This window comes from Gadus morhua, chromosome 13 (genome assembly GCF_902167405.1).
Source record: "Gadus morhua chromosome 13, gadMor3.0, whole genome shotgun sequence".
In the NCBI taxonomy this organism is placed as follows: domain Eukaryota; kingdom Metazoa; phylum Chordata; class Actinopteri; order Gadiformes; family Gadidae; genus Gadus; species Gadus morhua.
Window position 1 is genome coordinate 22,336,291 of NC_044060.1, and position 26,824 is coordinate 22,363,114.

At 39.6% G+C, this 26,824-nt stretch overlaps 1 protein-coding gene across 36 annotated transcripts; it reads right to left on the reverse strand.

Annotated features, from left to right (window-relative positions):
• Positions 1-26,824, reverse strand: LOC115556991 (inter-alpha-trypsin inhibitor heavy chain H3). Of its 36 annotated transcripts, none has more exons than XM_030374475.1 (31): positions 26,675-26,823; positions 22,867-23,027; positions 22,675-22,779; positions 21,301-21,463; positions 21,063-21,170; positions 20,809-20,937; positions 20,580-20,696; positions 19,755-19,923; positions 17,924-18,034; positions 17,165-17,346; positions 16,582-16,761; positions 16,351-16,472; positions 16,012-16,226; positions 13,913-13,942; positions 13,778-13,810; positions 12,665-12,688; positions 12,526-12,561; positions 11,811-11,840; positions 11,669-11,707; positions 10,561-10,584; positions 10,422-10,457; positions 9,706-9,735; positions 9,564-9,602; positions 8,854-8,883; positions 8,712-8,750; positions 8,207-8,305; positions 1,502-1,618; positions 861-1,029; positions 609-754; positions 396-477; positions 1-269 (listed from the first exon to the last, which is right to left on the reverse strand). In XM_030374475.1, the coding sequence occupies exons 1-31, from the start codon at positions 26,744-26,746 to the stop codon at positions 155-157; spliced, it is 2,952 nt and encodes a 983-aa protein (XP_030230335.1). In that variant the 5' UTR covers positions 26,747-26,823; the 3' UTR covers positions 1-154. The 36 variants fall into 36 exon arrangements, with proteins under 36 accessions (XP_030230335.1, XP_030230336.1, XP_030230342.1 ...); XM_030374476.1 differs by having other exon boundaries at positions 14-269; positions 8,207-8,293; XM_030374482.1 differs by lacking the exon at positions 8,207-8,305 and having other exon boundaries at positions 14-269.

Consider the following 26,824-nt stretch of genomic DNA (forward strand, 5'->3'; position numbering starts at 1 on the left):
CAATGTTCATTCATGTTCATTTTATTAATTACTTGAACAAATGTTTGTCTGCTCTTATTACTTATCCAACAGTTGACATGACAATGCCTCTGAAGCTGAGGAACGCAACAGTGCAATAAGGAATTGCATTGCAGATCATTTCTAATTTATTCATTTATAAATCGCTGACAAGAAAATCGAACAGACGTCCCTCCAAGGCATTCTCTGCAGATGTTAACCAACACTTTATTCTCGGCGCAGATGTCACACTGTAGTCGAAAATGTCGCCCCTGTCGAAAAGGTAATTATTTGGATTTCAGTGTAAGTAAGCCTAATCACAATCACATCACGAGAGGGAAATGCCATATGGTAATATTTGTGTGTGGGAGAGCCAATAGAAAGATCAACAATCTTACTCTGAAACCGTGAACGTTTTGCCGCTGACCGTGACTGTCCCGGACGGAGCAGACACGCTCTCGTAGACCAATGGTTTGACAGCTGAAAGGCAACCACAAACCATTCAAATGATTGGTCTGTTTGGTTTTAAAAGATACAATGACATAGCAAATACACCTATGTTTTAAACAAGTACTCCATGTCTCAAAGCAGAAAGAGCTTATTCGAGTTACCTAGAAGCCCTTCGACTGGGTCGTTGGAGACCTGACTGAAGATTGGCCAGAGAAGGCTTTTACCCTTCTTTTCATGACGCATTATGATCAAGAGCGAGTCTTCGATCATTATGGTGGTCTTGTTGTGGCTCTGAATCAGTTTTCCCCTATAAAAGAAGTACCTTCTGTCACACATATTTATCTAATTTGGACATAAAAAAGCTTTGAAATAAGACCAAACTCTCAGTGGATTATGAAGTGTGTGTTGGTCACCTTTGGATATCAATAATGTTCGGCTCCCATCGGATCTTTGTTGCATTCTGTCCATCGTTCACGCGTATATGACGCTGGTTGATGTCAATACGTTGGTTTTGGTTGTGGATAACAATCCTTTTGAAGCCAACACTGGGATATGACTCCAGTTGACCATTGATAGAGAGCTCTACAGAGTGGAGACATATCTGCTGTAAGTAATTTCTGGATGATAAATGCAATAAAGATAAACTTTCAGAAACAAATAGCTAAATACATGAAAACAATATATGTATATAACATATATTACTATATAAATAACTATATATATATAACTATATATATATATCGATTTATATATATCACGATAGACAGATATTGATTCATACATCGCGATAGATAGATAGATAGATAGATAGATAGATAGATAGATAGATAGATAGATAGGTGTCGATTTATATATATCACGATATATAGATGGATTGATATCGATTTATGTATATCACGATAGATAGATATAGATATCAATTTATATATCACGATAGATGGATATTGATTTATATATATCACGATAGATAGATTTATATATATCACGCTAGACAGACAGACAGACAGACAGACAGACAGACAGATTATATGAATTTAAATGACTCAGTAGTGACCTCTGTTGGGATTGTGCAGTAGTTTAAGAAGCATGAATTCGTTGAGATCGTAACACAGTGGCAAGCTCCCATTGACTGTTTTTCGCACAAACCTCTGGAGAACAGTCGTTATAGAAACTAAGAAAAATAAAGAAAAATTAACAATAAGTGCCTAACTAACACAAGAACAGCTTGCAATTGCATGTTGATGACACTGCTGTTCAGGGTACAGTTATGGAGTTTAATTTCACTCTTAAGTATTTTGTCATCTGTCATGATATTGCTCGACAGGGAACTTGGTCCAAAAGTATAATTGTATATTGATGTATTTGTTGACAGTTTTTGTGGTGGTTTGTGTATGTATTCTTCAATTAATTTACAAATGTGAGAATTTGCAAACTGATTCCCCGATTTACACATATTTTCTAGAATTTTCTAGAATGACCAACCTATATTGGTATTCTCAAATCTGAAGCACAATTAAAAATACATTTTTTCGGTTCCGCAAACTCTGAATACACTTACAAAACTTTAGAGTAAAATAAAAAATGAGACAGAATTTAGATTCAAACACAATCACTCTCATTTTGGGTATTCATGAAATTAAAATAAACCTATACTTGGAGTGTGTGTGGATGATGGAACTGTTGCACTGCACATAGTCATCAGTGCGCACAGGTTAAATCAGCATCACCACACACACTCCCACACTATAATATCACAAAAACGAAGTTAAGTGATTAACATGGTACCATATGTGGTAACCCTTCCTTTTACAGTCCCCTAATTACTAGGTATTTACCCGGTACATACATGGTAAATTATAGTGTATTACTGGGTAATTACCACTGGTAATAAGAAGGTAAATACAGAGGTAGTTACCCGGTAAATACATGGTAAATCATAGTGTATTACTGGGTAATTACCACTGGTAATAAGAAGGTAAATACAGAGGAATTATCCGGTAAATTATAGTGTATTACTGTGTAATTACCACTGGTAATAAGAGGGTAAATACAGAGGAATTACAGCTGATGTACCAAGTAAAACCTTCACTATTACCCATCAACTCAACTAAGTAGCGTGTAGTTGTAACTGTTTTAGGTTGGTAATAACTCCGATATTGTGTACTTCCTAGGAAATTAGGCAACCAATTCTTAGAAACACCCATTATCCAAGGTTTAGGTTGGTAACAGCCCAAATTTAATGATGTACTATCTAGAAATTAGCATAGTACTTTAAAATAAAATACTTTTTCTTAGTTATTATTCATAGCTACACCCATTTAGAAAGGGTTTATTCGATTTACCACTATGGAATTACTTACCTGGTAACAACCTCTGCAGGAATCTGTTTTCCTCTAGTGTCATGGTACATCTTCTTAAATACTGGGTACGAAGCCGTTTGTTTCCATGGTATTACCAGGTTCTTACCATATAATTCGTAATAGATACATTCCATTATCCATGCAGTCAACACAAACTTGTACCATGTACGTTCTGCGACGTTACCAAGTAAAACACGACAATTTACCCAGTAATTAAGCTGAAACTGTACTGTAAAAGGAAGCCTTGTTTGTTTCCATGGTATTACCAGGTTCTTACCATATAATTTGTAATACATTATTCCCTTTTCCATGCAATCAACACAAACTTGTACCATGTACGTTCTGCGACATTACCAAGTAAAACACGACAATTTACCCAGTAATTAAGCTGAAACTGTACTGTAAAAGGAAGCCTCGTTTGTTTCCATGGTATTACCAGGTTCTTACCATATAATTTGTAATACATTATTCCCTTTTCCATGCAGTCAACACAAACTTGTACCATGTACGTTCTGCGACGTTACCAAGTAAAACACGACAATTTACCCAGTAATTAAGCTGAAACTGTACTGTAAAAGGAAGCCTTGTTTGTTTCCATGGTATTACCATGTTCTTACCATATAATTTGTAATACATTATTCCCTTTTCCATCTAGTCAACACAAACTTGTACCATGTACGTTCTGCGACGTTACCAAGTAAAACACGACAATTTACCCAGTAATTAAGCTGAAACTGTACTGTAAAAGGAAGCCTGGTTTGTTTCCATGGTATTACCAGGTTCTTACCATATAGTTTGTAATATATTATTCCCTTTTCCATGCAGTCATCACAAATTTGTACCATGTACGTTCTGCGACGTTACCAAGTAAAACACGACAATTTACCCAGTAATTAAGCTGAAACTGTACTGTAAAAGGAAGCCTTGTTTGTTTCCATGGTATTACCAGGTTCTTACCATATAATTTGTAATACATTATTCCCTTTTCCATGCAGTCAACACAAACTTGTACCATGTACGTTCTGCGACGTTACCAAGTAAAACACGACAATTTACCCAGTAAGTTAGCTGAAACTGTACTGTAAAAGGAAGCCTCGTTTGTTTCCATGGTATTACCAGGCTCTTACCATACAAGTTGTAACTGGTTATTCCCTTCTCGATGCAATCAACACAAACCATATATGTTCTGCAACATCGTTCACCAGTAGTTAAGCACTTTAATTGTTGTTATAAAACCCCAATCCACTGTTGATGAAAAGCATATTAAAATTAAACAAAATCAAAGGCTTATCTTTCAAACAATGCATATCTCACAAACAAGCACTGAACACTGAAGAAATCAGACAAAAAAAAGAGCCGTCTGCATCAACTCAATTTAAATGTTATTGATGGTGTTTTCATAAAACACATGACAGTGTTATGGCAAGTGACCACTGGTGAATGCCATGCAGCAATCTGCCTATGGGAGCATCTTTGTGGTCATTCGCAAACCAATGAGTCCACTCGATGAATGAGAGATGACTCTTTAGTGTCTTCTCTGTGAGGTATCCCTGCAGTCTCCACATCTGGGATTTGAAGGCTGACCAAGACCTGACCAGGAACCTCCAAATCTCCCCTTCCATACTGTAATAAAGAATCAGAAGACAAGAAAATAAACATTAGGACTGTCAATTAATGAACATTTCTAGAACATGTAGAACTCAAAGATTATTTTGTTTATCAGTTAAGAAAGGATGCTGGTTCTCTGGCCATTGTGTTTGGTCATATTGAAAAGAGAAAAAGGTATAGCCATAAATACAGTTAATAGGACGGGAGGGGACAGGCTGTTAGCTCCGGTTAGCCATTTAGCATCGATTATTTGAATGACTTATGTCATTCAAATAACTCGGACATGTTGTTTAAAAACTATAACATCGAATTTATTAAAATATCCGGATTTAATCGGGCTCTCTCCCATAAATACAGTTAATAGGACGGGAAGAGACAGGCTCTGTTAGCCCCGGTTAGCGCGATGCTAAAGAGCAGCTCTACAGGAGCATGCCACCTCAACAGGTGCAAGTTAGCCTCCGGTTTGATATTCGGTTTACCACCCAATCGGATTCATCAACATAAGTGCAATACATTACGGGCTTAGTATGTTGAGGACGGTTTAGGACACCGTATCGCGAAAAATCACAAACACATGTTGGCGCCATCAATGTCTGTGCAACAACGTCATTTACGTTCTGGCTGCTACCTGTTTTAGGGACCGTCAACAAATTACACTCACCGATAGGTGGCAGAGACGTTACCATGGAATTGTTTCAGGAAATTAATCACACAAATATATTGCAATATAGTTAATCATAATGCAGTTAATAGTTTAATATTCGAAAAAAAATCGACTAAACTATATTTGAAATTATTAATTGCATTCCGTTTAACAATAATGCAATATATTAGCAAAGTTACCTGCAGTAAGTAGCAGACCACCATTGGCAACTACTACTACAATCAGGTGACAAAATGTATTTTTTAGTGATTTTTATATTATTTTATATGATTTATTTCCAGAAACAATTCCATGGTAACGTCTCTGCCACCAGTCGGTATGTGTAACTTGTTGACGGTCCCTAAAACAGGTAGCAGCCAGAACGTAAATGACGTTGTTGCACAGACATCGATGGCGACAACATGTGTTTGTGATTTTCGCGATGCACCGTCCTCAACATACTAAGCCCGTAATGTATTGCACTTATGTTGATGAATCCGATTGGGTGGTAAACCGAATATCTGGCGAATATCAAACCGGAGGCTAACTTGCACCTGTTGAGGTGGCATGCTCCGGTAGAGCTGCTCTTTAGCATCGCGCTAACCGGGGCTAACAGAGTCTCTTCCCGTCCTATTAACTGTACTTATGGGAGAGAGCCCGATTAAATCCGGATATTTTAATACATTTGGTGTTATAGGTTTTAAACAACATGTCCGAGTTATTTGAATGACATAAGTCATTCAAATAATCGATGCTAAATGGCTAACCGGAGCTAACAGCCTGTCCCCTCCCGTCCTATTAACTGTATTTATGGCTATGCCTTTTTCTCTTTTCAATATGACGACCAGCATCCTTTTTTAACTAATAAACAAAATAATCTTTGAGTTCTACATGTTCTAGAAATGTTCATTAATTGACAGTCCTAATGTTTATTTTCTTGTCTTCTGATTCTTTATTGCAGTATGGAAGGGGAGATTTGGAGGTACCTGGTCAGGTCTTGGTCAGCCTTCAAATCCCAGATGTGGAGACTGCAGGGATACCTCACAGAGAAGACACTAAAGAGTCATCTCTCATTCATCGAGTGGACTCATTGGTTTGCGAATTACCACAAAGATGCTCCCATAGGCAGATTGCTGCATGGCATGCACCGCTTATTCAAATTGAAGAGGTTGAAGCAGTCTTCCTTGTGGTCACTTGCCATAACAATGTCATGTGTTTTATGAAAACACCATCAGTAACATTTAAATTGAGTTAATGTGGACGGCTCTTTTTTTTGTCCGATTTCTTCAGTGTTCAGTGCCTGTTTGTGAGATATGCATTGTTTGAAAGATAAGCCTTTGATTTTGTTTAATTTTAATATGCCTTTCATCAACAGTGGTTTGGGGTTTTATAACAACAATTAAAGCGCTTAACTACTGGTGAACGATGTTGCAGAACATATATGGTTTGTGTTGATTGCATGGAAAAGGGAATAACCAGTTACAACTTATATGGTAAGAGCCTGGTAATACCATGGAAACAAACTAGGCTTCCTTTTACAGTACAGTTTCAGCTTACTTACTGGGTAAATTGTCGTGTTTTACTTGGTAACGTCGCAGAACGTACATGGTACAAGTCTGTGTTGACTGCATGTAAAAGGGAATAATGTATTACAAATTATATGGTAAGAACCTGGTAATACCATGGAAACAAACGAGGCTTCCTTTTACAGTACAGTTTCAGCTTAATTACTGGGTAAATTGTCGTGTTTTACTTGGTAACGTCGCAGAACGTACATTGTACAAGTTTGTGTTGATTGCATGGAAAAGAGAACAATGTATTACAAATTATATGGTAAGAACCTGGTAATACCATGGAAACAAACGAGGCTTCCTTTTACAGTACAGTTTCAGCTTAATTACTGGGTAAATTGTCGTGTTTTACTTGGTAACGTCGCAGAACGTACATGGTACAAGTTTGTGTTGACTGCATGGAAAAGGGAATAATGTCTTAAAAATTATATGGTAAGAACCTGGTAATACCATGGAAACAAACCAGGCTTCCTTTTACAGTACAGTTTCAGCTTAATTACTGGGTAAATTTTCGTGTTTTACTTGGTAACGTCGCAGAACGTACATGGTACAAGTTTGTGTTGATTGCATGGAAAAGGGAATAATGTATTACAAATTATATGGTAAGAACCTGGTAATACCATGGAAACAAACAAGGCTTCCTTTTACAGTACAGTTTCAGCTTAATTACTGGGTAAATTGTCGTGTTTTACTTGGTAACGTCGCAGAACGTACATGGTACAAGTTTGTGTTGACTGCATGGATAATGGAATGTATCTATTATGAATTATATGGTAAGAACCTGGTAATACCATGGAAACAAACGGCTTCGTACCCAGTATTTAAGAAGATGTACCATGACACTAGAGGAAAACAGATTCCTGCAGAGGTTGTTACCAGGTAAGTAATTCCATAGTGGTAAATCGAATAAACCCTTTCTAGTTGGGTGTAGCTATGAATAATAACTAAGAAAAAGTATTTTATTGTAAAGTACTATGCTAATTTCTAGATTGTACATCATTAAATTTGGGCTGTTGCCAACATAAACCTTGGATAATAGGTGTTTCTAAGAATTGGTTGCCTAATTTCGTAGGAAGTACACAATATCGGAGTTATTACCAACCTAAAACAGTTACAACTACATGCTACTTAGTTGAGTTGATGGGTAATAGTGAAGGTTTTATTTGGTACATCAGCTGTAATTCCTCTGTATTTACCCTCTAATTACCAGTGGTAATTACACAGTAATACACTATAATTTACCGGATAATTCCTCTGTATTTACCTTCTTATTACCAGTGGTAATTACCCAGTAATACACTATGATTTACCGGGTAACTACCTCTGTATTTACCTTCTTATTACCAGTGGTAATTACCCAGTAATACACTATAATTGACCATGTATGTACCGGGTAAATACCTAGTAATTAGGGGACTGTAAAAGGAAGGGTTACCACATATGTGTGTGTGTACACATACATATAATGTGTGTGTGTGTGTGTTGCTGAAATGGATGTAAAAAAGGTCATATCTGATAGACTGTAAAGATACATTGACTATGTATGGTAGAAGAAAAAGAAAAACATAAAACCTTACCAAGAGTGGGGGCAAACACAGAGGGTATTCTGGCAACTGTAATGGATTCTGACATTGGTGATGATGCTGACCACGTCATACCTCGATCTGTTAATAATGCTGGATTTACACGTAGGCACCACAGGGAGGTCAGTTGCGTGCTGCCTTGTTTATTTGGGCGCTCGATTAAGGATTTTTCCCTTTCAGGCTATATAATAACTCATGTGGGCAGAGAAATACAGCACACCAGTGATATGAAAGTGTTCATAATTATTTGTGTGCACAGATGTGGTGCACATCTGGATGTGTTGCATGCACATCATGTGTTGCGTGTTGGAACTCTTGGCCCAAAACACATTGTCATTGTGTTCACATTCTAGCAGAAACAATTGGTCACAATACAGTAACAATTTAATTCTTCAAAATGGCAGCATATTGAATCACAGCAACTTTGAAGCATTAGTAAAGTTAAGTTATAATAAAGCAGATTCAGAAAATATCAGGCATACATGATAAACAGACTTACCGCTATCCATACTGTCCTGATGAAGAACATGCCCCCCTCCTGGAACGGAATTATAATACAATGAAATGGATGACATAATGCTTTCGAAAGTTCATATAAATATATTGCTGGCCTGCCAATATTCAGAAGCAAGGTATCATACCATGTAATATTGCAGCTGTGAAAGAGGGATCTGGGAGAGAAGAGATTTGGATGAACAAGAGGTACAGACACAGTGCAAAATCTTGAAGGAGAATTTCACCAGTGGAGACATGTAATTCCCCGGCGTTCCGTCTTATGTGTCTAATTTCCTTCGGGTGCGGGTCGGGCGTCGGTATCAATTTATAGCGGGTCTGGTTGGGTAAGGAAGGTAATTCGCGGGTGTGGGTTTGCAAAATAAGACCAGTAATGGATTTTTTTCATTGGTGATGATGCTGACCTCGTCATACCTCGATCTGTTAATAATTCTGGGTTCACACATAAACACCACAGGGAGGTCAGTTGCGTGCTGCCTTGTTTATTTGGGCGCTCAAATAAGGATTTTTCCCTCTCAGGCTATATAATTACTCATGTGGGCAGAGAAATACAGCACAGCAGTGATATGAAAGTGTTCATAATTATTTATGTGCACAGATGTGTTGCACATCTGGATGTGTTGCATGCACATCATGTGTTGCGTGTTGGAACTCTTGGCCCAAAACACATTGTCATTGTGTTCACATTCTAGCAGAAACAATTGGTCACAATACAGTAACAATTTAATTCTTCAAAATGGCAGCATATTGAATCACAGCAACTTTGAAGCATTAGTAAAGTTAAGTTATAATAAAGCAGATTCAGAAAATATCAGGCATACATGATAAACAGACTTACCGCTATCCATACTGTCCTGATGAAGAACATGCCCCCCTCCTGGAACGGAATTATAATACAATGAAATGGATGACATAATGCTTTCGAAAGTTCATATAAATATATTGCTGGCCTGCCAATATTCAGAAGCAAGGTATCATACCATGTAATATTGCAGCTGTGAAAGAGGGATCTGGGAGAGAAGAGATTTGGATGAACAAGAGGTACAGACACAGTGCAAAATCTTGAAGGAGAATTTCACCAGTGGAGACATGTAATTCCCCGGCGTTCCGTCTTATGTGTCTAATTTCCTTCGGGTGCGGGTCGGGCGTCGGTATCAATTTATAGCGGGTCTGGTTGGGTAAGGAAGGTAATTCGCGGGTGTGGGTTTGCAAAATAAGACCAGTAATGGATTTTTTTCATTGGTGATGATGCTGACCTCATCATACCTCGATCTGTTAATAATTCTGGGTTCACACATAAACACCACAGGGAGGTCAGTTGCGTGCTGCCTTGTTTATTTGGGCGCTCAAATAAGGATTTTTTCCCTCTCAGGCTATATAATTACTCATGTGGGCAGAGAAATACAGCACAGCAGTGATATGAAAGTGTTCATAATTATTTATGTGCACAGATGTGTTGCACATCTGGATGTGTTGCATGCACATCATGTGTTGCGTGTTGGAACTCTTGGCCCAAAACACATTGTCATTGTGTTCACATTCTAGCAGAAACAATTGGTCACAATATAGTAACAATTTAATTCTTCAAAATGGCAGCATATTGAATCACAGCAACTTTGAAGCATTAATAACGTTAAGTTCTAAAAAAGTAGATTCAGAAAATATCAGGCATTTTATACATGATCAACGGACTTACCGCTATCCATACTGCCCTGAGGATGAACACGCCTCCCTGGAACGGAATTATAATACAATGACATGGATGAGCTTAATGCTCCGAAAGTTCATATACATATTTTGCTCTCCTGCCAATATTCAGAAGCAAGGTATCATACCGGCTGGACCTCTGGAAGACGGATCTGGGGGAGAAGAGGTTTGGATGAACAAGAGATACAGACACAATGCAAAATCTCAAAGGAGAATTTCACCAGTGGAGACATGAATCTGTATTGAAAGTGGGTCATATATTTAGTTGAATAGCAACATCAATTTCAAATTTTGTGCCTTCTTGACCGAGAAAAGGCACAGTGTATTTTTGGCGCTTGCGGATTGAAGGCGACAACTCCCACAATGCCAATCAGCGTTCATTCCCTGATGGACGTAGCATAACAGCCAATCAGCATTCACTCCCTGAGGGACGTAGCATAACAGCCAATCAGCGTTCACTCCCTGCAGTACAGCGTGAACAGCAGCATGCAGGAGAAGTGATTGTCGCTGTTTGCAAAAGCCCGGGACTCTATGTAAGTAATATAATATAATATAATATCTATAGCTATATAATATAATATAATATAATATGTTATTTCACGGCCAAAAGCTGTGTGTGCCTCCGGATGATATTATGAATTAAAGACTGCGTCGGGTTCTCGGACGTCTCTGGTACTTCCAGAACTAGTAAAGACTGGTAGTGGGGGTTATTTCGGCCAGAGTCCTGCACGGGTTCGGGTACCCGACGGGTGAATAAATGCCCCACCGGGCTTTGAACGCGTCTTGGAGTGTGGTATTTCTGACGTGAGAGAGACATTCCTGGGGCCGGGTCGCCACAACACGTAAACACCACAGGGAGGTCAGTTGCGTGCTGCCTTGTTTATTTGGGCGCTCAATTAATGGTTTTTCCCTTTCAGGCTATATAATAACTCATGTGGGCAGAGAAATACAGCATACCAGTGACATGAAAGTGCTCATAATTATTTGTGTGCACAGATGTGTTGCACATCTGGATGTTTTGCATGCACATCATGTGTTGCGTGTTGGAACTCTTGACCCAAAACACATTGTCACTGTGTTCACATTCTAGCAGAAACAATTGGTCACAATACAGTAACAATTTAATTCTTCAAAATGGCAGCATATTGAATCACAGCAACTTTGAAGCATTAGTAAAGTTAAGTTATAATAAAGCAGATTCAGAAAATATCAGGCATACATGATAAACAGACTTACCGCTATCCATACTGTCCTGATGAAGAACATGCCCCCCTCCTGGAACGGAATTATAATACAATGAAATGGATGACATAATGCTTTCGAAAGTTCATATAAATATATTGCTGGCCTGCCAATATTCAGAAGCAAGGTATCATACCATGTAATATTGCAGCTGTGAAAGAGGGATCTGGGAGAGAAGAGATTTGGATGAACAAGAGGTACAGACACAGTGCAAAATCTTGAAGGAGAATTTCACCAGTGGAGACATGTAATTCCCCGGCGTTCCGTCTTATGTGTCTAATTTCCTTCGGGTGCGGGTCGGGCGTCGGTATCAATTTATAGCGGGTCTGGTTGGGTAAGGAAGGTAATTCGCGGGTGTGGGTTTGCAAAATAAGACCAGTAATGGATTTTTTTCATTGGTGATGATGCTGACCTCGTCATACCTCGATCTGTTAATAATTCTGGGTTCACACATAAATACCACAGGGAGGTCAGTTGCGTGCTGCCTTGTTTATTTGGGCGCTCAAATAAGGATTTTTCCCTCTCAGGCTATATAATTACTCATGTGGGCAGAGAAATACAGCACAGCAGTGATATGAAAGTGTTCATAATTATTTATGTGCACAGATGTGTTGCACATCTGGATGTGTTGCATGCACATCATGTGTTGCGTGTTGGAACTCTTGGCCCAAAACACATTGTCATTGTGTTCACATTCTAGCAGAAACAATTGGTCACAATATAGTAACAATTTAATTCTTCAAAATGGCAGCATATTGAATCACAGCAACTTTGAAGCATTAATAACGTTAAGTTCTAAAAAAGTAGATTCAGAAAATATCAGGCATTTTATACATGATCAACAGACTTACCGCTATCCATACTGCCCTGAGGATGAACACGCCTCCCTGGAACGGAATTATAATACAATGACATGGATGAGCTTAATGCTCCGAAAGTTCATATACATATTTTGCTCTCCTGCCAATATTCAGAAGCAAGGTATCATACCGGCTGGACCTCTGGAAGACGGATCTGGGGGAGAAGAGGTTTGGATGAACAAGAGATACAGACACAATGCAAAATCTCAAAGGAGAATTTCACCAGTGGAGACATGAATCTGTATTGAAAGTGGGTCATATATTTAGTTGAATAGCAACATCAATTTCAAATTTTGTGCCTTCTTGACCGAGAAAAGGCACAGTGTATTTTTGGCGCTTGCGGATTGAAGGCGACAACTCCCACAATGCCAATCAGCGTTCATTCCCTGATGGACGTAGCATAACAGCCAATCAGCATTCACTCCCTGAGGGACGTAGCATAACAGCCAATCAGCGTTCACTCCCTGCAGTACAGCGTGAACAGCAGCATGCAGGAGAAGTGATTGTCGCTGTTTGCAAAAGCCCGGGACTCTATGTAAGTAATATAATATAATATAATATCTATAGCTATATAATATAATATAATATAATATGTTATTTCACGGCCAAAAGCTGTGTGTGCCTCCGGATGATATTATGAATTAAAGACTGCGTCGGGTTCTCGGACGTCTCTGGTACTTCCAGAACTAGTAAAGACTGGTAGTGGGGGTTATTTCGGCCAGAGTCCTGCACGGGTTCGGGTACCCGACGGGTGAATAAATGCCCCACCGGGCTTTGAACGCGTCTTGGAGTGTGGTATTTCTGACGTGAGAGAGACATTCCTGGGGCCGGGTCGCCACAACACGTAAACACCACAGGGAGGTCAGTTGCGTGCTGCCTTGTTTATTTGGGCGCTCAATTAATGGTTTTTCCCTTTCAGGCTATATAATAACTCATGTGGGCAGAGAAATACAGCATACCAGTGACATGAAAGTGCTCATAATTATTTGTGTGCACAGATGTGTTGCACATCTGGATGTTTTGCATGCACATCATGTGTTGCGTGTTGGAACTCTTGACCCAAAACACATTGTCACTGTGTTCACATTCTTGCAGAAACAATTGGTCACAATACAGTAACAATTTAATTCTTCAAAATGGCAGCATATTGAATCACAGCAACTTTGAAGCATTAATAAAGTTAAGTTATAAAAAAGCAGATTCAGAAAATATCAGGCATGTTATACATGATAAACAGACTTACGCATAGTGCCCTGACGACGACGATTTGCCGTTCCTGGAACGGAATTATAATACAATGACATGGATGACATAATGCTCCGGAAGTTCATATAAATATATTGCTGGCCTGCCAATATTCAGAAGCAAGGTATCATACCATGTAATCTCTGCGCTGGGAAAGAGGGATCTGGGAGAGAAGAGATTTGGATGAACAAGAGATACAGACACAGTGCAAAATCTTAAAGGAGAATTTCACCAGTGGAGACATGAATCTGTATTGAAAGTGGGTCATACATTTAGTTGAATAGTAACATCAATTTCACATTTTGTGCCTTCTTGACCGAGAAAAGGCACAGTGTATTTTTGGCGCATGCGGATTGAAGGCGACAACTCCCACAATGCCAATCAGCGTTCACTCCCTGAGGGACGTAGCATGACAGCCAATCAGCATTCACCCCCTGAGGGGCGTAGCATAACAGCCAATCAGCATTCACTCCCTGAGGGACGTAGCATAACAGCCAATCAGCATTCACTCCCTGAGGGACGTAGCATAACAGCCAATAAGCATTCACTCCCTGAGGGACGTAGCATAACAGCCAATCAGCGTTCACTCCCTGAGGGACGTAGCATAACAGCCAATCAGCATTCACTCCCTGAGGGACGTAGCATAACAGCCAATCAGCGTTCCCTCCCTGCAGTACAGCGTGAACAGCAGCATGCAGGAGAAGTGATTGTTGCCGTTTGCGAACTCCCGGGACTCTATGTAAATAATCTAACATAATATAATATCTATAGCTATATAATATAATATAATAATATCACTGCCAAAAGCTGTGTGTGCCTCTGGATGATCTTATGAATTAAAGACTGTGTTGGGTTCACGGACGTCTCTGGGACTTCCAGAACAAGTAAAGACTCGTAGTGGGGGTTATTTTGGCCAGAGTCCTGCACGGGTTGGGGTACCCGACGGGTGACCCACACAATTTGGATGAAACAGGGGGGGGAAATGTACTGTGTCAAACACGGTGCTGGTCGGGTGGGATGCATGAACAGCGCAGGTCGGTCGTGGGTTTTGCGATTTCGAGTGAGACTTCTGGAGATGGTCCTGGAGATGTTATTCAGGAGTAGGGCTGGGCGACATGGACCAAAACTCATAGCTCGATATTTTTTGTTTGAATGGTGATTTTTTTTTTGCTCAATGAAGCACAGCTGTGGTTTAACAACAGATACTATGTAAGTGATAATGTATAGAATGCTGGTCATTATTGGGAAAATAAGCATATTTTCGATTATCCCGCTTATTACATGAATACTTGCCTAAACGAAAAAATTACTTCATGGTGTGTATTTTTACAATTTATTTGTAACCAGCATTCCTTTCGTCCGTCAGTGGGTCCGTCGCCTCTGAGCTTACGAATCCGGAGTGCTTCGGGAGACGGAGCAATACAAACGGAAATCAAGGCAGAATTATAGAGTCAGAAGTCCAACCATTCGCGAAAATAGAGAGAGTTGTACAATATCTGATATGTGTATATATATATTGTATTTAACGTTTTATACTTAGATTATACTATATACCTGACCTTTTTATTTTATTGTTCACCTGCTTTGGCAATGAGTTGCAACTGGTCATTTAAAAATGGCGCAACATTTTGAGGAGAGAATCTGCGGGTTGGTCAGGGTTGTCACATGCCACCGCCGCCTAGGCCTACACTTTTTGCCCTTTTTTTGCCGATTTCGGATGACATAGAGAAAAATCATCTCCTCTACAGATGCCATGTTTGCGATTGTTGATGCCGGAAATTTAGGACACGAGAGTCACTGCCCTCTAGAGGATGTATTGCGTAACATCCATAACAACGCTGAAACTGGACGGAGGTCTCGGAGACAAACTGGACGGAGGTATGAAGGGTAGTCTCGGAGACAAACTGGACGGAGGTATGAAGGGTAGTCTCGGAGAAAAACGGGAAGGAGGTATGAAGGGTAGTCTCGGAGACAACGTTTGGTACGAACGGACGAGTTTCGTCCGGATCCGGAAGTATGAATCTGCCTTTAAAAAATCGTAATTTTGATTCATTTAAAGCAGAAATTGTTATAGGTAGATACGGATTCATTCCGTTTAGGGGAAAATTATGGAAGGAGGCACGACCATTCAAAAATATGACTGGGTTTCTAACGATACAAAGCTTAATGCAAATTGGGTGAAGTTTCCCTTTAAAACAATAAACAATGCACATGTGTTAAAGTAAAGCTTACCATCATAATGCAGTGAGGAAACAACACTTCTAAAAAATCCCCCTCGAGGCAATGGATGCTTTTCTCCTTCCTTGGGTTTATGGAGCACTTGTGCGTTCTCTCCGGGAGGTTTTGTCACCACCATGGAGGTGTGTGGAGTCACAAATCGGTACTTCAGAGACAGTTCAAGCACCTCCTGTTTGGCCCGTTCCTTTTCCTCACCATCTAGCTGTAACCTGGATTCATAATGTTAGACACAGCGTGAAATATCTCTTTATACAAACATGTTCTTATTAAAAGCTGTTTGAGATCACTCAATGTTTCAGTTTGAAAATGTATTCTATGAGACACTGGACATACTCTTTATCCAGGAGCTGCTTTACTGTCAGGTAGGCCCAAAGCCTTCTGGTGTTGCTCTCTGACAAAGATGCTGTCATTACAGTACTGGAATTTGTTTCAGAAAATTCCACATGTTTGTTTCCCTGGGTGACAGACAGATCACATTTTGATAAGTAAAATAAAAAAACATCTTGTTTATTTTATCTGTAAACCAAACTAGCAAAATATGACACACACTGTTGACACTCTTACCGAGATGGCTACAACCCGTGGAGAGAACGTCTCAATATTGTTGTCGGTGATCTGGCCAGCGACAACAATCTCAGAGCCGTTGTAATAGTGGCTGAAATTAGTCTGTGTGAGATTAGCCCCGCCTTCATAGATCAACATCACGTTGGTTAACAGAGGAGTAGCCACCTCTGCATAGAAACCCTGTGGAGGTAATAGAACTTTATAAGAGGTGTGGACATGCAAACAAGAGTTGAGGAGGAAGACATTTGTGAGCTTTTTTTTGTCCAACACTAATAATCTTCAATAATCTTCTTCATAATTATATTTAGATTGATGATAACTTCATAATTGTATTTAGATTGATGATAGTAATTGTATTCAGATGGATGATAACATCATTATTGTATTTAGAATTATGATATCTTCATAATTGTATTCAGATGGATGATAACTTCATGATTGTATCTAGATTGATGATAATAATTGTATTCAGATGGATGATAATTCATAATTGTATTTGATTGATGATAACTTCATGATTACATGCAGATGGATTATAATAATTGCGTAGAGTGTACAATGACATGAGTTATTTCTGTTTCACCTTCAGCTGGAGATCGGCATCAGTGTCATCGTAGATGCGTCGCGCTACTCCGCTGTTTTCCAGGGACATTTTCTCCAGGAATTCAAAATTGACATCATGACCAAAACCAAGACAGTACAATGGAAACTTCTTATTGATGGCCCGCATCACATTCTTCTGTATTATCACAGGATTTCTTTCCCCTGCAATGAAAAAACAGTGGTTGGGACTTACTAGTGGTTGAGTCTTATACTAGTGATTAGTTCTTACTGGTGCTCAGTTCTTTCTAGCATTTGGGATTTATACCAGTGTTTAGCTCTTACTATTGGTTCAATCTTAGGGCTGGGTCTTATACTACTGATTAGTTCTTACTATTGGTTAAGTCTTACTAGGGGCTGGGTATTATACTAGTGATTAGTTCTTGCTAGTAGTCAAGTCTTACTAGGGGTTGGGTCTATACTACTGATTAGTTCTTACTAATGGTTAAGTCTTACTAGTGGTTGGGTCGTACCATGGGTTTGGTCTTACTCATAAGGTCCTGCTAGTTGTTGGTTCTTACTGTATATTACCAGTTGTTGGGTCGTACTAATGGTTTGGTCTTACTCGTAAGGTCTTACTAGTTGTTAGGTCTAACTGTGTCTCACCAGTGGTAAGGTCTTACTAGTTGTTAGGTCTACGTAACTGTGTCTCACCAGTGGTAAGATCTTACTAGTTGTTAGGTCTAACTGTGTCTCACCAGTGGTAGGATCTTACTAGTTGTTAGGTCTAACTGTGTCTCACCAGTGGTAGGGTCTCCATCGGTGAGCAGAATAAGAATAGATGCTGAACCATCTCGGGGGTTTTGATTTAGCATTTTTGCACCATCCAACAAGGCAGAATTAATGTCCGTCGCTAAAATGACAAAAAGAGTAACCATTAACAGTAGAATAGTATGATATGTCATGTTCTATAGTCTTCATATACATATCGTGTTGGAGGTATTGCGCTACAAAGGGACAATCATATAACTATATTTTCAGGAAAGCATTTTTTACTTTAAAATAACAGATGCATTGCCACTGTTTGTCACGTCGCGTCCTGCTACGCGGTCCAATGCCGCCATCTAGTGGCTATGGGACGCTGGTGGGCCTCCTTCTCCCGCACCTGGACGTAATTATCCATAATGATCGTCCCTACTTCAGCCGGGGATTTCCTATCAGCCGGCGCCAGTTCGTCGCTACGTCTTTATAGTTAGTATCGGTCCTACCAGCATTCTCGAGCATTATAGCAGCCTGTCCCTGTAGTAACTCTCTCCTTCCCTTTCTAGTATTCTCCGGTCGCCGAACCCCTGCCTGCCTGACTACCCGCCTGCCGTCGCCCCCTTGCTTGCCTGTTATCGAACCCCTGCCTGTCTGACTCTCCTGCCGGTTCCTGATCCCTGCCTGTCTGACTCTCCTGCCAGTTCCTGATCCCTGCCTGTCTGACTCTCCTTCTGGTTCCTGATCCCCGCCTGTCTGACTCTCCTGCCAGTTCCTGATCCCCGCCTGTCTGACTACCCCGCTGGTTCCTGATCCCTGCTTGTCTGACTACCTGCTTGTTACCGGGCCCCTGCCTGCCCAATTACTCGCCTGTCTACGGAATAAAACCCCTTTCCTTTATTCGGTCTCCGTCTCCCTGTGTCCAGCATTTGGGTCCCCCGTCTGTTCTGTGACACTGTTTCTGTTTCTTTCCTAATGTTCGAGGGTACCTGTGAAATGTGCATGTGAAGCTCAGCTAGCACGATGCTATTTACGATACAATAGTGTAGACACAAGGCGCACTGCCTGCTGCCTAATATTTCAACAAGATTACTGTGTTTTTTGCAGGAAGAGGAAGGTTGAAAGAAGCTTGTAAAAAAACTGTCAATACTCTGCCGCATGCAAACATCCAGCAAAATGTGATTTGAAATATCCCTTTGCAGTAAGCTCAGTTTACCCTCCTGGACAATTTAGCGTAAACTCTGTGACAAACGCAGTCATATTGGTGAGTGGTGAACGCTGTTTTAACCAATGGGAAAGAAATCACAAAGGGGTTTTTATGATTGGTAAAAAAGAGTGAAGATTTTCTTTTTTCCAGTGGGTAACTCATTAATGTTACTTCTAAGTCATTGAATCTCAAAGTGTGGCCCGCGGGCCAATGGTGGTCCGCAGAAACATTCCTGGCGGCCCGCAATGACATACAGATGTAAGTAAAAAATATATATAAGTATATATATATATATATATATATAAAGAGAAAAGTTTACTCTCTCTAGCTTTCAATAAAATCCTGTTACATTTGTTAGTTTTAATCTGACTGTACATTACTTTGAAAGGATGAACCTCAGTTTCGTGATTAGACCTCACTTGACCTCACTCCCAGAGGTCCATGGTGCAATGTTTTTTGTTCACCACTGGGATGATGACGGCGTTTCCCGCCTAATTTTTCCTTTGCCGGCCCTCAGTGAAACCCCTGTTCTAAGTGTACCATTACCAAACACTGCATATGTATCCATAGATAGATATTTACTGTACATAAATAATGTACATATAACCCTAACTCTATGTATGTGTAGAGATATATATATATTTAGCATTCATGTTAATTCACTCACATCCGTGATCTTCGATTGTTCGTGCAAACTCTTTTGCAATACCAACATTGTGTTCGTTAGCCTGGACAAGTTCCCTCTTCCATGGATGGACGGCGTGGTTGAAAGTGATCAAACCAAAATAGTCATCCATCGCCAGGTCTGCAAGGATATGAACTAATGCAGCACGAGTCTGAGCAAAGGTTAAAGGAGGACAGTAAAGCAGTCATGTGAAAATCTGCAAGGTGCTTACGACACCATCAAAAACCTTCACTTTAAAGCTATTTCAAACTATTGAATTTAATCATACTCTCACACAGACACACAAGTAATAGTTTGAGATGTTTTAACCTTTTGCCAATGTGTTTGTTTAGTTTAGTTTATTAAAGATCCCCCCCCTCTACACACCATAGTGGAGACTATTCTTCCTTGGGTCCAGGCAAAAGACATTATAATACAGATTAAAGTGCAGTACAGCATGATCATTGTTGGTGACCAAAACACAGATTTAGTAACCAACATTTACATTACATGTAAATAATGCAAAAAACAAAAAACAGAGAATTAAAAACAAATTATTTTTGTCAGTCCAAAAATACCTTAAATAATAACCTAATCTACTCTAATTTCCTTTCTGATTATTGCTGTGGCCTATGGATTGCCCATAATGTGGTCCCTAGAAACTTGATGACAGCCATCTGTGGTTTCCATAACTAACAGGTTCACACAACATTTAATCATTCTCAATATGTCATTATCGGAATAATAAACTGGATATTTACCATTTTTCTTTCGACAAATCCAAGGTTAGCATTGCTAAATAGCAGTACCTCATCACGGTAACCTTACCTGGCGCATCTTCCTGCCTTGCATTGAGCCACTTTGATCGATGACGAAGATGACATTCTTTGAAATGCGGGCCAATCCGGTTGGAGCAAAGTGATGGACAAAAAACCCGTCCGATTCCTTGGAGGCGGTGGGAAGAAGGTGTGGTCATTAGAAGGTGGATGAAGGATTCTTAGATGGGATTTTCAGATACAATAGTTGGTGAATGTTGCTCTCTTCACTGGGACTGTACCTTGAGGTGTCCCAAGGTTTCATCCCTGAAGACATCATATACAATCACCAAATCACCGTTCAAACCGTCATCTCCACAGGCCCCGCAAAGAGTCTGCTGCTCCACTGTTGGGTGGAAATGCACATCCAACTGAAACAGAAAGGTCAGCACAGATCTGATGAGGGGACTGAGATCGTCAAGAGTATTCTTCTGCAATGTTCATCTGAAATAAGGTATTCATTTTGTGTTTGTATTCGGTGCAGGTTATTTTGTACCTGATTTTGACTTTCTGCGGCACCGATGGTAGCAAGAATAGGGTTGTTTAAACCTCCTTTAACCTCTGAGAACACTATGTCTGGTTGTTCATAGATGCTAACATCAATCTTCCAGAGACAAAGAGATACAGACACTTGTCCATGTCAAGGCCACATAAAAGCAATTTGACAGTGCTACATTTGTAATACGTATTACAAACTGTACTACTAATTTGTATAAAAAACCATGACAGCGTACCTTGAAATCATTGACCGGCTGCATGGGCCGAGCGTAGATCTGGAGCTCATACTGCCCAAGCCTCCTCTTCAGCAGCTCCTCATGGGTGAGCTCGAAGGTCACTTTTTGGTGAGCAGCCACAGTGACAGAGGTCGTAAACTCCTCAAGGGATCTCCCAACAGAACTGCAGGCAAGATTATTCATTATGGAAACATAGTAGAGAACACCTGATAATCATTGTTTTAAAGGGGGGTTCCCCTAAAGGTTTTCTGCAGAAAAATGTGGGAAAACAATGACAATATACATTTTGTGAAATATCGACAAGTCATATCACAAGACAATGTTTCTCCCAAAATGTTTCAATTGTGTTGTCCATGGTTAGATAATACATTTAACCATATTGGTAACCCTTCCCTTTTCAGTCCCTTCATTTCTAAGTACTTACCTGCTAAATATATGGCAAATTATATTATTTTATATAGCAATTACGACCAGTACATCAGAGGTAAATACAGAGAAACCACAGCTGAAAGAAAAACGTCCACTATCATCCATCAACTCAACAATATACTATGTAATTGCAATTGTTTTAGGTTGGTGATAACTAAGATATAACTGCATACTTCCTAGGAAATCAGGCAAACAATTCTTAGAAGCACATCCTCTATTACACATCAATTCATGTTACAATATAGTTATCAAATTATAATGTTGGAAACAGCCCAAGTTTAATTATACAGAAATTAAGATTACGATTAATTATTTTTCTGAAATAGTCATTGTTCATTAAACGTTCCTTAGAAACAATTAAACTGTTTTTACTTAAGTAAGAAATTAGATCAATACTATCCTGGTAACAACCTCCACAGTACCATTCTGCTTCTAGTGTCATGGTAAATCTTCTTAAATACTGGGAACATTCTTGCAGATGTTTGTACAATTCACAATTCTAGTGAACGAAAGCTGAAACACTGCACTGTAAAGGGAAGCCTTGTTTGTTTCCATGGTATAACGAGGCTTACTATATACCATATACTATATACCTAGCAATTGGTTAATCCTTTTTCATGCAATAAAAAAAAACTTTTACCATGTATATTCTGCATTACTAACAATAGAGCTGATCAATGATGTGGGCCTACCTGATCTATCACGTAGACCTACTTGTTCTATAATGTATGTAGACATTGATATATAATGTACTGCAGGACTACCTGATCTATAATGTAGAACTACCAAATCTATTACGGTGATCTTCCTGATTTATAATGTTGGCATACTAGATCCCTAATGCCGACCTAATTTTGACAAACCTCAATTTGCACTAACCTGATGCTATATAATGTATGTAGACCGATAATGTCTGTAGACACCTGATATACAATGTGGACCTACCTAACGAGCCCAGCGCTCTGACCACGGGACATGGCCTCGCTGTACTGCTGCTGAGCCTCTTCCTTGGCCTTTACCACTCCGTCGTACATCTGACCCTCGATCGACCTGGAGAACACCAACATTGTTTGAACTGCACAAAGTCTGATGGAAATTTGAATTACACGATTCAAGGTGAATTTGATAGCCAGTCACATTTTGAATTGACTAATGAAGGCATTCTTTGGAATCTTGACGTGGAATTCTATTTCCGTTGGCTGATCCCTGCGATTGACCACGCGGCTGGTGATGATAGTGATGGCATAGCCGTCGGTCACTGTGGAGTTGATATGGTATTTGTAGATGTCCCAGTCCTCCTGAACAGGTATGGAAAACACAAATCATTCAACAAAGCAATGTGCCAATATAAACTAACTCATTCAGTGCGTTTACATGACTCAAGAAAATCTAATTATTGGCTTAGTCCGACCATGATTGGATTATTAAGATGCATGTACACACCTTAGTCGGACTAAAGTCGACTCGAATCAGGTTACTCATAGTCGGATTAAGACAGCTAGATTATTCGATTGATAGTGGCATTAAGCGTGCATGTATAGCATACATTTAATTTGATTGGAATCTGATTTTGTGTTCTGCGCATGAACGAGATCTTTTCCCGGGGCCGTGAGCTGGAAGTATAAGGCGACGATACTCGCACTGTTGTTGTAGAGGCCCAGGGCCTCTACGAAATGTCTTATTATGCATGGGAATTTTGAGGAAAGGTGGTTTGAATTCTATAAATTCTTAGGAAAGGGACCTCGATGCATCCTTAACCCTCCTTTAGAATAGGTTACTCCTGAGCAACCTTTACGAAAGGAAAGGAGATATTGGTATCCCATAATCCTTTATGGCGGCAATATTCATTGCTTGGAGCAATGAAACGGGATTCATAAAGTAACATGCCAAGCATGTTGCTTTAACAAATAAGTTTACTTAACGCGAAGACGCATGAGAGATGCGGTAAAGAAGAAGAAGATAAGAGAAGGAAATACAAATGATAATAATGGATACCAATTCCAGAAACATTATTTGAATCTAAATTAATTCAATTATTGCTGGTTATTAAGCACACAGTATTAACCGTAAGAAAATAAAAGGCCAACTTCACATTTAAGAAAGACTACTGGGGGCAGTTAGCCTGGCTAACGCCAGACCTCATCTCATCTACATTGAGATGAGGTCTGGGAACCACACATTCATTCTCTTGTATTTGAGGCGTGGTTTACGATTGCCCGGAGCCGTTTATTGGGCACTACTAAACCATTCTAACACACCGCCCCCGGTGAAAGTATCCATATGGAATACATATCTGCATGCTCCCCTTTAACCTAGCTGTCTAGAACCTTCAGAACCCCGACCGGATCCGTGTCCCGGCCCTTTCAGTTATTTTCTCTGGGTCGGAGAGAGAGAGAGTTGTGTAAATCATTTGTGGAGGAGCATATGAAGTCTTAAAATGGAGTCCACAAGATATGTAGTTGTGTTTGTGTCCAGGTCCCCCATCTACCTTGAATGAGGAGATGGAGGAGGGGGGTCCTACTTCTAAAAGCACCATGTCTATGGAACATGGCCCCCAGAGCGAAGCTGAAAGGTAAGAGGATCTCTCACTGTCTGGGTTTATGTCCATGTCAGAGGTCAACACTGATTTTCCATGAAACTATTACTTTCATGACTGAAACTGAGTCAAAGTTGCGTGTGTTTCGTATTGAAGCCCCGAGCAGCAGGACAGAGCAGACTCCCCTGAACCCAGCTGTGTCTCCATGAAGAGTGACTGGTCTATGCATCCACCTGTCACGTTTAAAGATGGAAATCAGTCTATTGAAAAAAGGTAAGTATTTGTCAGAGCATGTATCACATGCTTATTGTCTATGGATCCACCTGTCACGTTTAAAGATGGCCGCCCCTGTAGAAAGGAGAGGTAGGACTTTCAAATGTAAGACCGGGCGTAGTTAAGACCAGGCGTAAGTCCCGTTGGAGCAACCGGTGTTAGTTCCATTCTAACGCCAGGTCTTAACTAAGACGTCTTAGCAGTTACGACCAGGCTTAGTTTACGATAGCTTCGGTGGGTTGCTGTAATCGTCTTGCCGTCCCTCCCCGTTCTGTGATTGGTTCCCTATCACAGGCGAAAATCGAATCCATGGAATCCAGGCTGCCTGGCAGCGCCAAATGAAATCGTGCGCAAGGCAGCATGGATATACCCAGGCTAGGGGGCAGTTAATTTCAACATCAACGTAAATTGAGCCTCTTTTTTTTCACATGTGAATTGGGATTCAAGTCGCCAAAAATATTCCCGAATACATTTTAAACAGTGCTGTCTTTTCCTATGTTTGAAAGGAAGCATATTTTCAATCCTCCTTGACCCGATGATGTTTTCCACAAAGGTAAAGGAAAAGAGGCATAAAGGTTAGGAAATTAGACTATTTGTAGAGGCCCCATCTTTCTTGAATGCCGCCGGTGGCTCTATTAGTTGAAATGGGCACAGTGCCACCTATCGTGACATGCTTCGGCTAATGAATTGATTTTCTCACCGCAATGAATGCTCGGACAATTACAGTTGTCCGATTGAGGAGCTCTAATCTGATTAAACTGTACATGTAAACGTACTGATTCAGTACGTTTATATGCTTAATCCGATGATTCCCGGTTTCAATAGATTAGTTCTAACATTATTATTATTTTAACTGCCATAGTTGTGGTTAGTGGTAAACAGTTGCCTTGGGAGACCATTCTGATCTTGCAAGTTCACTTTCTATTTCCCAGTGTAGATCAGTCTGGCTTCAAGCCCGATGGAAGCATCTCCCAAAAAATGACTAGAGTGATAATACCAATCAGCCCTGTTGGGAGGGTTTTCCAGTTCATCAGTCAGTTCATCCATATGAGGATCTTAATTGCTGTCCACCCAAAGTCAGACTGGGTTAGTGTTTTACAAGTGTTGAGAAAGAACGGTGCTGATCATTTGCCAAGAGGATTGAGTAATGCAAAGACTTAGGTATCAAATGGAACCAATCTTCCATATAAATTAATTGTGTTTTTTAACCCTTACCTTTAAAGACCTGTGAATAGGTTTATTCCACCTCCATCCCTAATAGGGTCTCAGGAAACGATATGAGCTTCATAACCAATATAATAGCACAATAAATTGTGCTTATCTAACTGATATTAGTTGTACTGATAGTATTGATTTTAAAGTTTGAAGTCCAGCAGCTACTCTGTAGTTGCTGATGTTTGTCAAAGAGCCATAGTTCATAATGTTGTAATTTGGTAGAATAATCAGAGTCAGAGATAGAGCCGAACTAGAGAAACACCAGATTATAACACTGGCTATTATTTATATTTTCTGCTACCTTTTACTTCTGTACTACATCTCAGAGGCAAATATTATTATTTCTACCCCTCTACATTTACCTGACACCTTTAGTTACTTGCAGATTCATATTAGAAATAGAAAATATAATCATACTTCATTTATATAACTATTCGATTAAGCATTTTGCTATATATAAATGAGGTCCAACCTTTCCAGATGCAACATTAAAGTGATTAACACATTAATGCATCAATAAATGGAATTATTATGAATAATAAATCCAATAAAACAATAAATGTTGGGTCATACTGCATAATGAGTACTTTTAATTTTGTTCCTTAAGTATATTTGGTGCTCATACTTTTGTTCATTCATGTACATTTCCTTTTACTAACAGAGTATTCCTACGGTGCGGTATTACTACTTTAACTGACTTAAAAAGCACGTAATGCAAGGTAAAGTACTCCCTTAACCGCTGGATATTATAATATATAATACCTTAGATAATATATAATACCGAATCATATAATAACCTCATATAATACAATTTAATGAGATACAATTGTAGATCATATTATGTATCATAATGTAATATAGTATGATATAATTTCAAATCAGATCATATTATATGATAGATAGGATAATATTAAATCCTACCTTGTTTGGTAGTGTGTAGACGACTGCCAGCATCAGCCCAAGTAGGGCGAGCTGTACCACTATCTTTCCCATTTTGTCGTAATACAGGTTTAACTAGGTTATGCGCAGCACTTTTATTCTCAAAGTCATGATGCAATGGTTGTTTTTCAT

Bases quoted from the DNA above. Each gene is read 5' to 3' on its own strand.
- LOC115556991 (XM_030374475.1), bottom strand. From the start codon at position 26,746: ATGGGAAAGATAGTGGTACAGCTCGCCCTACTTGGGCTGATGCTGGCA. The intron at 22,780-22,866 runs GTGACTGGCTAT...GGTGTTCTCCAG, and splicing joins TTCATTAGTCAATTCAAAAT to GTCGATCGAGGGTCAGATGT. The intron at 20,697-20,808 runs GTACAGTCCCAG...ACCGCCTCCAAG, and splicing joins AAACCTTGGGACACCTCAAG to GAATCGGACGGGTTTTTTGT.